The sequence below is a fragment of the Carcharodon carcharias genome, chromosome 37 (assembly GCF_017639515.1).
Source record: "Carcharodon carcharias isolate sCarCar2 chromosome 37, sCarCar2.pri, whole genome shotgun sequence".
NCBI lineage: Eukaryota > Metazoa > Chordata > Chondrichthyes > Lamniformes > Lamnidae > Carcharodon > Carcharodon carcharias.
This window is the reverse complement of record NC_054503.1, coordinates 5,212,450-5,224,968: the sequence shown is the minus strand read 5'-3', so window position 1 is coordinate 5,224,968 and position 12,519 is coordinate 5,212,450. Positions and strand designations below refer to the sequence as shown.

The following is a 12,519-nucleotide window of genomic DNA, read 5'->3' as shown; positions in this document are numbered from 1 at the left end:
CACCCCCCTCTCCGCCTCTCTCCCCCTCCCCCTCTCCGCCTCTCTCCCCCTCCCCCTCTCCGCCTCTCTCCCCCTCTCCGCCTCTCTCCCCCTCTCCGCCTCTCTCCCCCTCCCCGCCTCTCTCCCCCTCCCCCTCTCCGCCTCTCTCCCCCCTCTCTGACTCTCTCTCCCCCTCTCTCTCTCCCCCTCTCTCTCTCCCCCTCTCTCTCTCCCCCTCTCTCTCTCCCCCTCTCTCTCTCCCCCTCTCTCTCTCCCCCTCTCTCTCTCCGCCTCTCTCTCTCTCCGCCTCTCTCTCTCTCCGCCTCTCTCTCTCTCCGCCTCTCTCTCTCTCCCCTCTCCCTCACCTCCCTCTACACTGTCCCCATCAAACACTCCCAGGACAGGTACAGCACGAGGTTAGATACAGAGTAAAGCTCCCTCTACACTGTCCCCATCAAACACTCCCTGGACAGGTACAGCACGAGGTTAGATACAGAGTAAAGCTCCCTCTACACTGTCCCCATCAAACACTCCCTGGACAGGTACAGCACGGGGTTAGGTACAGGGTATTAGAAGAACAGTTTATGGGTTCACTATGTCTGTGGGACTCTGATCACAAATGGCTATCGCAGTCGACATGTAATAATTTTTTCTTAATCTGTTGTAACCATATGGGGTCCGGACACCGTCACTCAGATTTTGGGTGGGTGGACCTGAGCCCCTTTCAAAATAGCCGAACCCTGTTGCTAAATCCTGTGGTGGTGAGGGGGGGGTTGGGGTGAGACACAGTGGGGGGTGAGAGGATGGGAGCTATACTGGTGCCTCTGAGGCCTACCTCTAGCAGGACGTGATGCACTTTCTGCAGGAAGTCCTCGCTGCTCTCCGGCTCAGGCGGCAGCTCCTTGGGGAGGTCGTTCCTGTGTCCAATCTGTTTGAGAGAGAGAGAGAGAAAGAAAGCGTGAGTAGCCTTTTCCCATTTGTGTTGGGAGGGGGAGGGGGGGAACGAAGAGGTGGCCATTCATCCCCTCAGGCCTGTCCCAGCTGTCGAATCCAATCACAGCTTGAACTGTGGTTCCGTGACCCTCAATCACTTTGTCCCACAAAAAAAATCTATCTCAGTTCGACCTTTTCGATTGACCCCCACCTCCCACCCGGCAGCCTTGTCACCTTTTAGAAGGGGGGGGGGTTGGGGAGGAGGGAGATTTCCACTTGTCATGAAATCCATTGATCTGTTCAATTAGGAGTCTGTGGAGATTGTAACATTTAAGGTAGAGGATGTTCCAATGTTTGTTACATTGGTTCCTGCTACGCAACAAGGGTGGGACCCTCTGGGAGTGTTTTGCTAGGTCCCCAGATCAGTTCAAGGGTCGGTGAACAACTCTTCTTGAGGTGGTCAGTTTGAGACAGTCTGCCAGCAGTCAAGTGTCACAAAGACAAAATGGACAGAAACAGATCCCAGTTAAGTAAACCGCTGTGTGGGGGGGGGGGGGGGCGCGCAAACTCTAAGTAAAGAGGGCCCTTGTAGCAAAGGTTCCCCGTTGGATTAGTGGGGCTCTGCTTGGCACAGCCACAGGTCTGAAGGTGAGCTTGTGAGCTAGTGTTCGAGAGTACTCGGGAATCCAGGCAGAAGGATTCTTAGAAGGCGACACTGGAACCCTGTGAGGTGGGACCATTGTTAAAGTCATCCGAGTGGGAGCGACTTCTGGAGAGAATTCCACTGAGAGATCTTCAAAGGTGATGCTGGGAATCCCTCGCGAGACAGAGCTTCAGTGAGATAGTTTGACTTGGTGTTCACTGATTCCTGGGTGGGCTCTTGAGAAATCCATGGACCCTGTCTTGGTCGCATCTGTCATTTACTCTGCAGTTTGGTGTGTTTGACCACAGTTTGCCTGTTAATTCACATGTATCTCATATTAACCCTGAATGTTAGAGTAAAAGATAGATATAGTAAATTGCTTTATCTTTTTGAGCTTGTACAGTAAATTTTGTTTCAAACTTCTAGAATCTTGTGGCTTTTATTCCAAAAAGAAAGAATCTTGAATCTCAACCTTTATCTACTTTAAGCAAAATGTAATTGGTCCCTAACTGGATCCTCCCCCCCCCCACCCCTCCAACCCCCAAAATCCCGAGGTCTGGCCCAGGATCGTAACACACTCCACTTTGTGTGAAGAAATGTTTCCTGACATCACCCCTGAACAGTCCTGGCTCCTGTTGTATCCAGAGGGGGACACAGATTGAAGAGAATCGTTAAAAGAGCCAGAGGGAGAGACAAGGAGAATGTGTTTCTTTTTACACAGCGAGTTGTTGTGATCTGGACGGCGCTGCCTGAAAGGGCAGCGGAAACAGATTCAATAGGGACTTTCAGACGGGGGAATCGGACAAATGCTGGAAGGGGAAAAATTCGCAGGACTGTTGGGGAAAGAGCAGGGCGGGAGGGAGAGTGATTGAATGGTTCTTTCAAAGAGCTGGCACAAGGACAATGAACCAAATGGCCTCCTCCTGTGCTGTACCATTTTATAGGCTGTTAAACATTCACTCCCTCCACCACCAACGCACAGTAGCAGCAGTGTGTGTACCATCTACAAGATGCACTGCAGCAACTCACCAAGGCTCCTTCGACAGCACCTTCCAAACCCACAACCTCTACCATCTAGAAGGACAAGGGCAGCAGACACATAGGGAACACCACCACCTGCAAGTTCCCCTCCAAGCCCCACACCATCCTGACTTGGAAATATATCGGCCATTCCTTCACTGTGGCTGGGTCATGAGGGTGATTATTCAGTTAAACTAGAAATACTTTACACTCTCTGCTGCGTCGACGAGTGCCCCCCACTCCATTTTGGGAATCATTCGCGAGATAAATTCCTGGTTGAAGTCCACGCTGTTGATCTTCACTTCAGTGGCCTTGAGGGGAAAGGAAAACAAGGATCAACGTTAAAATCAGCAGCTTTGTTTCAGCTCAGAGCATCTCACTGAGACCGAGGCCCCAGATATGCCGGACACATTCCTCAATACTCCACCCCTCCTGAAGCAATGCACTCAACAACCATTTATATTTACGTAATTGAACATAATAAGTCCCCTGGAGGGAATTCACAGGAGCGTAATCAACCAAAGTTTAATGCTGAGCTACAGAGGGAGAGAAGAGGACAGGTTACCAAAACCTTGGTCAAAGAGGTTGGTTTTAAGGAGCATCTTAATGGGGGAGAGTGGTGGAGAGGTTTAGGGAGGGAATTCCAGAGTTCAGGCGCCCAGACAGTTGAAGGCACGGCCGCCAATGGTGGAGCGATTAAAATTGGGTGATGTGCAACCTGCCAATAATGGAGGCTAGAAACACATTTTTAATGCAATCTCTCCCTCCTCTGCAGGCCCCATTAGCCTCACTCCAGCCCAGGTTGAGCATACCCCTCCCAAACACAGGCAGGTGCGGTAACTCTCACACTAACCCAGGGTGTGATTCACCCTCCCAGCCACATGGGGGGAGCAGTGACTCACACACTAACCCTATGTGTGATTCACCCTCCCAACCACATGGGGGGAGCAGTGACTCACATACTAAACTAGGGTGTGATTCACCCTCCCAGCCACATGGGGGGAACAGTGACTCTCACGTTAAACCAGGGTGTGATTCACCCTCCCAGGCGCTCGGTGGCGCGGTCGGGTCACCATGGCGCCCGGCTCCAGCGGCCTCCCAGCCGCCCCGTTAACCCAGCCCCAGGCTGCCCGGGTTGAGGCCGCCCTCCCTCCGGCTCTCTCCCTTCTCCCCCTCCTCCGGGGAGCCTCACTCACCTTCAGCAGCAGCGGGAAGCCGCGGCTCACCCCTCGGACATGCGAGCTCAGCAGGTTGTGGGTCAGGAGCTTCATGGCGGCTCCTTGCCGGAAGTTGTCCGACCCCCTCTTCCTTCCCCCTCAACCACTCCGCACCTCAGCTAACGTTCCTATCCCCTCACATTGGGAATCTCAACTCAGAGCATCATTTAATGCCTTCCCTCACCCTCCTCTCTGTTTTTCCACCAAATCGTTTACCAAATACTTAAAAAAGATGTTTTGAAAACATTTTGACTGCATTTGAAGTGTCATAAACTACAAAATTTCAAATTGAGACTTGCTGGCATATAACTGTTGGGCCAAATGGCCTCCCCAGTGATGTTTGTAGTCTAATTCTATGTAAACCGTTTTTTTTCTGAATAAAGCTGCTTCTCTTGTGGTGACGTGACACCTTTTAACTTTTTTTGAAGTTATTACCGTCCGCAGAGTGGAAAATCTCAACAAGCTCAGGTCTATCACTGTCCATCACCGCCTCTCTCCCCCAGCACTTTGACTGTCATTGTACTGTTAGATTCCTTGCCCAATATCCCGGTGACTGGGCGTTTTTTCTCCAGTCCTTCATGGGGTGTGGGCGTCGCTGGGCAAAGCCAGCATTTGTTGCCCATCCCTAATTGCCCCTGAGCTGAGTGGCTGACTAGGGCCATTTTAGAGGGCAGTTAAGAGGCAACCACATTGCTGTAGTTCTGGAGTCACGTGTAGGCCAGACCAGGTAAGGACGGCGGTAACCTCATTAACATCCCTGGCTCTGCCAAGGCCATCCTTGCTGAAGCCCTCAGCCATGCCTGTCTGAATGACCTCCTGTGAGTGATCTTTAGGAGGTTTTTCTGTGCTAAAGGTGCTATATGAATGCATAATTAATTGTACAAACCCCTTCATGGCCTTGCCCCTCCCCCGTCTCTGTAACCTCCTCTCGAGCTACAGCTTCCCCCCCAGCCCCCCACCCCCCCCCATCCTCCCCACCCTCCCCTCCAACCAACCCCAGCCTCCACTCTCCTGGAGTCTCTGCTCATTCGACTCTGGTCTCCTTCACCTCCCCTCCCCGAACTGGCAGCCCTCATTCCGCTGCCTCAGCCCCATGCTCTGGATTCCCACCTTGAACTGATCCATGAACATACGAATTCGGAGCAGGAGTAGGCCACTCGGCCCCTCGAGCCTACCTGGCCATGAAGATCAGGGCTGATCTGCTGGTAACCGGAATTCCTGCTTACCCCTCCCCCACCACCACCACCACTACCCATAAACTTTCACCCCCTTGTTAATCAAGAATCTATCCAGCTCTGCCTTAAAAATATTCAAAGGCTCTGCTTCCACTGTCTTTTGAAGAAGAGAGTTCCAAAGACTCATGACTCTCTGAGAGTAAAAGATTTCTCCTCATAAAGTGGCTGGACAGCTAGATAAGGTGATCAGGAAAGCATAAAGGATACTTGGCTTCATTAACTGGGACACAGAGGTTAAGAGGATTGTATAAAACCCTAGTGAGGCTGCAAATGAAGTACTGCATGCAGTTCTGGTCACCGCACTCGAGAGGGCCCAGGGGTGGTTAAGGAGGATGTTACCTGTACTTAGGAACTTTAGTTATGAGGAAAGATTAGATAGAACCATAGAAAAGTTACAACACATAAGGAGGCCATTCAGCTAGACTGGGATAGACTGAGGTTGTTTTCTTTACAATGGAGAAGACTGAGAGGGGACCTCATTCAAATATACAATATGACGAGGGGCCCAGACAGAGTGGATAGGTCGGCTCTATTCCCCTTGTTTGAGGGGTGCTGAAGTAGGATGGGGTGGGGGTAAGATTTAGGGTAAGAGCCAGGAAGGATTGAAGGAGAATTATTTTCACCCAGAGGGTGGTGGAGGATCTGGAACCCACTGCCCTGAAAGAGTGGTGGAGGCAGGAACACATGTCACATTGAAAAAAATGCTTGGAGATACTTTATTTAAAATTTATTCTTTCACAGGGTGTGGGTATCACTGGCAAGGCCAGCATTTGTTACCCATCCCTATTCACCCTTGAACTGCACATTTCAGGGGGCAGTTAAGAGTCAGTCACATTGCTGTGGGTCTGGAGTCACATGTAGGCCCAGACCGGGTAAAGACAACAGATTTCCTTCCCTAAAGGGGGCATTAGTGAACCAGATGGGGTTTTTACAACAATCAATGATCGTTTCATGGTCACTGTTACTGAGACTGGCTTTATAATTCCAGATTTATTAACTAATATTAAATTCCACCAGTTGCAATGGTGAGATTTGAACCCCTGTCCCCAGAGCATTAGACTTGGCCTCAGGATTATTAGCCCAGTGACATTACCGCTACGCTACCATCTCCCACCTTTGACATACCTTGATCCACAAGGCTATAGACTAAGAGCTGGAAAGCGGATGGCTGCTTATTGGCCAGGATGGACATAGTGGGCCGAATAGCCTCTTTCTGTGCTGTAAGTTCCCACGGTTCGATGAAACCACTCCTCCTTTAAAGACCCTCTTTAGCCCATGTTCGATCGTTTCATCCCTCTCCTCCGTTTCCTCGACCCACACGCCCATTGCTGGATGAGGCCCACATGAAGCACTCTGGGCCGGGCTCCTACACTAACAGTGCTACACAGACCCACGCATTGTCGCCGGGCCAGAGCTTGGCGCTTTTAACCCGGGCATCACTCTGTCTGTGCCATTTGCGGCACCCCTGCCGTATGACCGCTTGGCATGGCACCATCTGCAATGCCTCCAAGTGAACGTAGGCGGACTTCCTTGGGGTTTGTTGGATTGGTCGTCGCGTAGCAATTGAGTCTCACCCCCTCAAGGCCCATTAAGAGTAGCTAATAAATGCCAGCCTTGCCAGCGAATGCCCACTACCATCAACCAGCAATTCTTTATATGTGCCAGCTAAGTGTGATTATCTACCCAGTCCAATAATCCGACTCCCGCGCTGTTCACCCAGCCAAAACCTTTCTCACAATGAAGCAGGCAGTGGTCTCCCCTTCCCTTGGCCTCGCTGTAATCGGCTTGTGCAGCCTCCCCCCCCTCCCCCGACTAAAACCCTACTGATCGCAGGCGGCCAATGGAATGGTTGACTTTAGCTCCCACTCAATTTGCTGGGATCCTTCCCATTACCTCGGGTGGTCGCACTGTAATGCTCTTTATGCCTTCCCTGATGGGGCCATCGGCGCTCCTTGAAAAGCCTTTGGGCCATTCGCCCTTAGTGTGCATCATCCAGCACAAGTTCATCAATGCTCTTGTTGCTCCGTCTCTCTCCCTCTCTCTCTCTCTCTCTCTCTCTCTTTCCCTCTCTCTCTCTCTCTCTCTCCAGGCTCTTTTGTCAATTCTGCAGAGACTCCATCACTTCCTTGAGGATCATCGAAAGTTTACGGCACAGAAAGAGGCCACTCAGCCCATCGTGTCTGCACCAGCTGAAAAACGAGCCGCCCGGCCTAATCCCACTTCCCAGCGTTTGGTCTGTAGCCCTGCAGGTTACAGATCTTGAGGTGAATATCCGGACACCTTTCACATGAGTTGAGGGTTTCTCCCTCCACTACCTTTTCAGGCTGTGACTTCCAGACCCCCCACAGCCCTCTGGGCGAAAACATTTTTCCTCATCTCCCCTCTAATCTTTCTACCCATCATTTTAAATCTCCCCCCCGCCCCCCCCCCCAAAAATCACTGACCTCTCTGCTAAAGTAAATAGGCCCTTCCCATCCACTCTGTCCCAGGCCCCTTACAATTTTGTACATCTCAATCAAATCTCCCTCAGCCTCCTCTGTCCGAAGAAGAACAACCCCAGCCTCTCCAATCTTTCCTCATTGATGCAATTTTTCCAGCCCTGGGTGGCAACATCCTTGTAAATCTGCCTCCCCCTGCCTTCAGTTATTTTATAGCACTGAGCATTTCATACATTCCATAAGCACGCTCTCCCCACCCATCTCTCTTGCCTACTCAGTCTCTTTTTAGCTCAGTGTTTAGTTTTCTATACATTCTTTTACCTTCATTCATGTTTTTATCATCCAGTTTCTTCAACATTTCTTCTGACCCACACCTCACCCCCCTCAACACACCAAGGCTTTTGGACTCCTTCCCCTTTAACCAGATCAACATTTTCTTTAGTGCTTTCCAATATGTGTTACAATTGCTGTAGAGACCGACATTTTTATGAAGAGACTTAAACATCCAGTTAACAGCTGAAAATAATGACATGACAAGGTTTCGTGTTTTAAAACATTTACAGTAACAAATGACTAAAAGCACTATTGGCTAAACACTATTTCCTATTTGTAAGTAACTTATTCTTTAAACTACAAAAAGGGCCATTTCCTCTTTTATACTTATTGCCCATTGCGCTCTTCATGAAATTAGTCCTTTTAACAGACAGTCCACAGTTGCTCCCATTTCCAATGGGTTTTTGTACCGTCCTGGCCGTGTCAGAACAAATCCCCTGGAATCCTTAGAAGGCTGCAGATGCATCTTCTCAAGTAAAGACCATCTCCCTCTCGCATCCAACCCTGGTAGCACTCAAAGCCAAGCAACCTTTTCTCTCGGCTGACCACACAGAACCTCTGCTGTCTGTCGTTTTCATTGGTTTGTATGGAAGCCTGTAACCTGATCTCAAAAATGGCTTCCTCTGCCCTCTTTCCCCATGGCATCATGAAACACATTAACCTTGCATCTAGGTAATAAATGCTGGCCCAGCCAGCGATGCCCACATCTGATGAATGAATAAGAAAAAATTGCATTTGATAACCCAGCTTACCAGCAGGAGACTGAGGGTCTGTTAACACAAAAGGCCCCTCCAACCTTCCTTTCAACTCATATTAGCTAGTTAACAGTCTTCAAGACCAAGCTGAATTCCAGACAACGGATAGGCAGCCCAAAGGGAGAGAGAGGGCAGACAGGTGGAATCTGTGAGGGAAAATCTCTCTCTATCCAGTTGCTATCCCCTTTAACCCTTTGTTGAAGAGATGGGGGCCATGTGACATAGGCCTCTGGCTTGTTGAACAAGTAATATTGCCTTGCTGAGCTGAAGAGCTCAGTCTGCTCTTTAACATCTGACTAGCAGCCACACACAAAGGAGCTCTGCCCAGGCTGAACACCTGGCCCCATCTATCCTGTTTCTTTTGGAAGTTCTGTACCATTGCCTACAAGACTGATTCATCTCATTTTGTGAAGCCAACACCACCAGAAGAGTGAATTATACAGCATCGGTTTTCAACTTGCCAGTCTCCGAGAAGGAATACCTCATTGGACTTTGATTCTGGACACTCAAACTCATGTGGACCAACATTTACTTTCTCTGTGGCCTCTGTACTGTGAATCCTTCTTTTCTCTATCCCTCTCTTTACTGTCTGAGTGTGGAGACTACCTGTGTTTTGAGTGTGTGCAAATAAACTAACCCTTTGAGCTCATCATATCACGAGCTTGCTGTGGGGGTTATTAACAGAAAATTGGATCACACAAAAAACTGAGCGGTTGGGAAAATACTTATAAACAGGGAAACAAATCAAAACACCCTTCGGTTTATGGACAAGACGGTGAGAGGAGAAATTAGTGCTGTTTGAATTAATGCCCCTCCTGTTCGTAACAGAAATTGGGAGCCCAAGCCCAGAATCAGCCAATTGAATTTGACCAGAGTCCAAGTTTAAGACCTGAGCCAAATCTGATATAAAAGAGCCAGTTGGAAATCAAAAGGTAAACCTCGGCGGCTGGTACGAACTTTTAAAACACAGTAACTTACCACAGCAAATTCTTTCTTCCTAACACTAAGAACATGGCAACTTTCGATGTCCAGATGTGGGTCAAGCAAGGAGATCTGAAAGGTGAAACATTAGCAGCCCTGAGCACAGAGCAACTGAAAGCTGTAGCTAGGGAGGCACAGTTAAAATTACCCAGTAAAGTGAAGTGAAGTGACCCAGTCGTTGGCAGAACATCTGGGTCACACACACACAAGTCCGACAGAGCAAGTGGAGCAAGAGCTCCACCCCAGACCCCCTCCCCGATCCCCAAATCGAGCGGGAAAAGCTCAGAAATCTGACTAGGATTTCAGGAGAGGGAGAGAGAAAGGGAAACACGGGAGAGGGAAAGGGAGAGGGAAGGATTCCAGCTGCAAAAATTGGAAATGGAGCTAGCATCCCAAAGGGAGAGAGAGAGAGAGAGAGAGAAGAGAGAGAGAGAGAGAGGGAGGGAGAGAGAGAGATAGAGAGCTGACAGCTGGAAGCTGTGAGAGAAAATCTCTTTCTACCCGGTAGCAGTCCCTATCTCCCTACCCCAGAACCGCTCTCTCAGCCCTTCAAATGTGCCAGATTCATTCCCAAATTTGAAGAGAGTGACTTGAAGTCATTTTTTTTGCTACCTTTGAAGAAGTAGCAGGTGAACTGGCCATCAGGTTTCTGGATCTTTTTCATTCCAGGGCAGCTGTCAGGGAGAGCCCCAATGGGCCTACTCCACGTTGACTCCTGATGTGTCCATGAACTATGAGCAGGCCAAGGCTGCCGTGCTAGGGGCCTATGAGTTAATCGTGGTGGCACTGACCACTCGTAAGAAACCCACACAAACCGACATCGAGTTCGAATGGCCAAAGCAAATCGCGTTTGCCCGGTGGGTAAGGTCCTTGAGTGTCCCGGGCACCTACAAGGGGCTGCATGAGCTAATACTCTTTGGAGGAATTCAAAATTTGCCTCCCTTCCAACCTGCGGACGCGCTTGAAGGGGCAGAGACCCTCACGGCCAGGGATGCAGCCGTCACCGCAGGCAGCTACGATCTCACCCCATAGACCTGGAAACTCAGGCAGATCCGCTCCAAACCATCCCCACGAGCATTGGAAAGAGAAGCAGGGTAACCCAGATAGGAGAGATCCCGCCCCCCCACCCCACCCAGAAAAGGAAGGACAAAGGATGGTGCGAGAAGCCCCTCCTGCAGCCAGAATGGAGACCCCACCCCCTCCCCCCCAAACCCCCGGAGGCCAGTGTGTTCCCATTGTAATAATAAAATAGGCCTATCTGGAGTTGAGTGCTGGCATTTCTGTGGCGCAAGTGTTACTTGCCACTTGTCAGCCCAAGCCTGGATATGGTCCAGGCCTTGCTGCATTCGGACAATGGGCTGCTTCAGTGTCTGAGGAGTCGATGAGAAGGATGAACCACCCGTGGTTAACAAAGGTGGTCAAGGAGAGTATCCAGTCAAAAACAAAGGCATAAAAAACAGCAAAAACTAATGGCCAGAGGATTGGGAGTCTTTTAGGAATCAGCAATGGATGACTAAAAAGCTAAAAAAAAGGGAGAAAACTGATTACGAAGGTAAATTGGCAATAATTATAAAAACAGATAGCAAGAGCTTCTATGAGTATATAAAAAGAAAGAGAGTAGCTAAAGAGTGTGGGACCCTTGGAGGATGCGACTGGAGAATTGATAGTGGAGATCAGGGAAATGGCAGATAATTTAATAATTTAAATACTTTGCATCGGTCTTCACAGTGGAGGACACTTATAAACATCCCAAAGATATCAGATAAGCCGGGAGCTAATAAGGTGGAAATATCTTGTAACAGTCATGAGGGACAAAGTATTTGACAAACTAATGGGACTAAAGGCAGACAAGTCGCCAGGGCCTGATGGTCTGCATCCAAGGGTTTTAAAGGAAGTGGCTGCAGAGATGGTGGAGGCTTTGATCAAAATATTCCAGAACTCACTGGATTCCAGGAGAGTCCCAGCGGATTGGAAAACCACTAATGTGATGCCCCTGTTCAAGAAGGGAGGGAGACAAAAAGCAGGAAACTATAGGCCAGTCAGTCTAACGTCTGTCATTGGGAAATGCTTAAGGAAGAAATAGCAGGACATTTAGAAAAAGCTTAACGCAATCAAACAGAGTCAACATGGTTTTGTGAAAGGGAAATCATGTTTGACAAATTTGCTAACGTTCTTTGATAATATAACAAGCAAGAGTTGATAAAGGGGAACCAGTAGATGTGGTGTATTTGGATTTCCAGAAGGCATTCGAGAAGGTGCCACATAAAAGCTTATTGCACAAGATAGGAGCTGACGGTATTAGGGGTAATGTATTAGCGTGGATTGAGGATTGGCTAACACACAGAAGACAGAGAGTCAGGATTAATGGGTCTTTTTCAGGTTGGAAAGACATAACTAGTGGAATGTCACAAGGATCAATCCTTGGGCCTCAATTATTTACTATCATTATTAATAACTTGGAGAAGGGGGCAGAGTGTAATGTATCCAAATTTGCTGACAATACAAAAATAGGTGGGAGAGCATGTTGTGATGAGAACATAAGGAATCTGCAAGGGGATATAGACAGGTTGAGTGAGTGGGCAAAAACTTGGCAGATGGAGTTTAATGTAGGAAAGTGTGAGGTCATGCACTTTGGTCAGAAGAATCAAAAGGCAGACTATTATTTAAATGGAGAGAAACTCCAAAAAAAAGTGCAGCACAGAGGGATCTGGGTGTTCTTACACATGAAACACAAAAAGTTAGCATGCAGGTGCAGCTAGTGACTAAGAAGGCAAATGGGATTTTGGCTTGTATTCTAGCGGGTTGGAGATGAAAAATAGGGAAGTCTTGTTACAACTGTACAGGGTGTTGGTGAGGCTGCACCTGGAGTACTGTGTATAGTTTTGGTCCCCATATTTAAGAAAGGATACACTGGCATTGGAGGCAGTTCAAGAGATTCACTAGGCTGATTCCTGGGATGGAAGGGTTGACTTATCAAGAACAGTT

The 12,519-nt window shown here is 48.9% G+C and overlaps 1 protein-coding gene across 1 annotated transcript in view; it reads right to left on the bottom strand.

The window, feature by feature from the left end:
* Positions 1-3,888, bottom strand: part of LOC121272954 (girdin-like) — a gene marked incomplete at its 3' end in the record, with an annotated part of 75,685 nt that extends 71,797 nt beyond the window's left edge. Inside the window, exons 1-3 of the mRNA XM_041179853.1 lie at positions 3,772-3,888; positions 2,785-2,886; positions 815-907 (exon numbers count right to left, since the gene is read on the bottom strand). Coding sequence (XP_041035787.1) covers positions 815-907; positions 2,785-2,886; positions 3,772-3,846 — 270 coding nt within the window. The remainder of the gene's footprint in view (positions 1-814; positions 908-2,784; positions 2,887-3,771) is intronic.
* Positions 3,889-12,519: the final 8,631 nt, after the last annotated feature.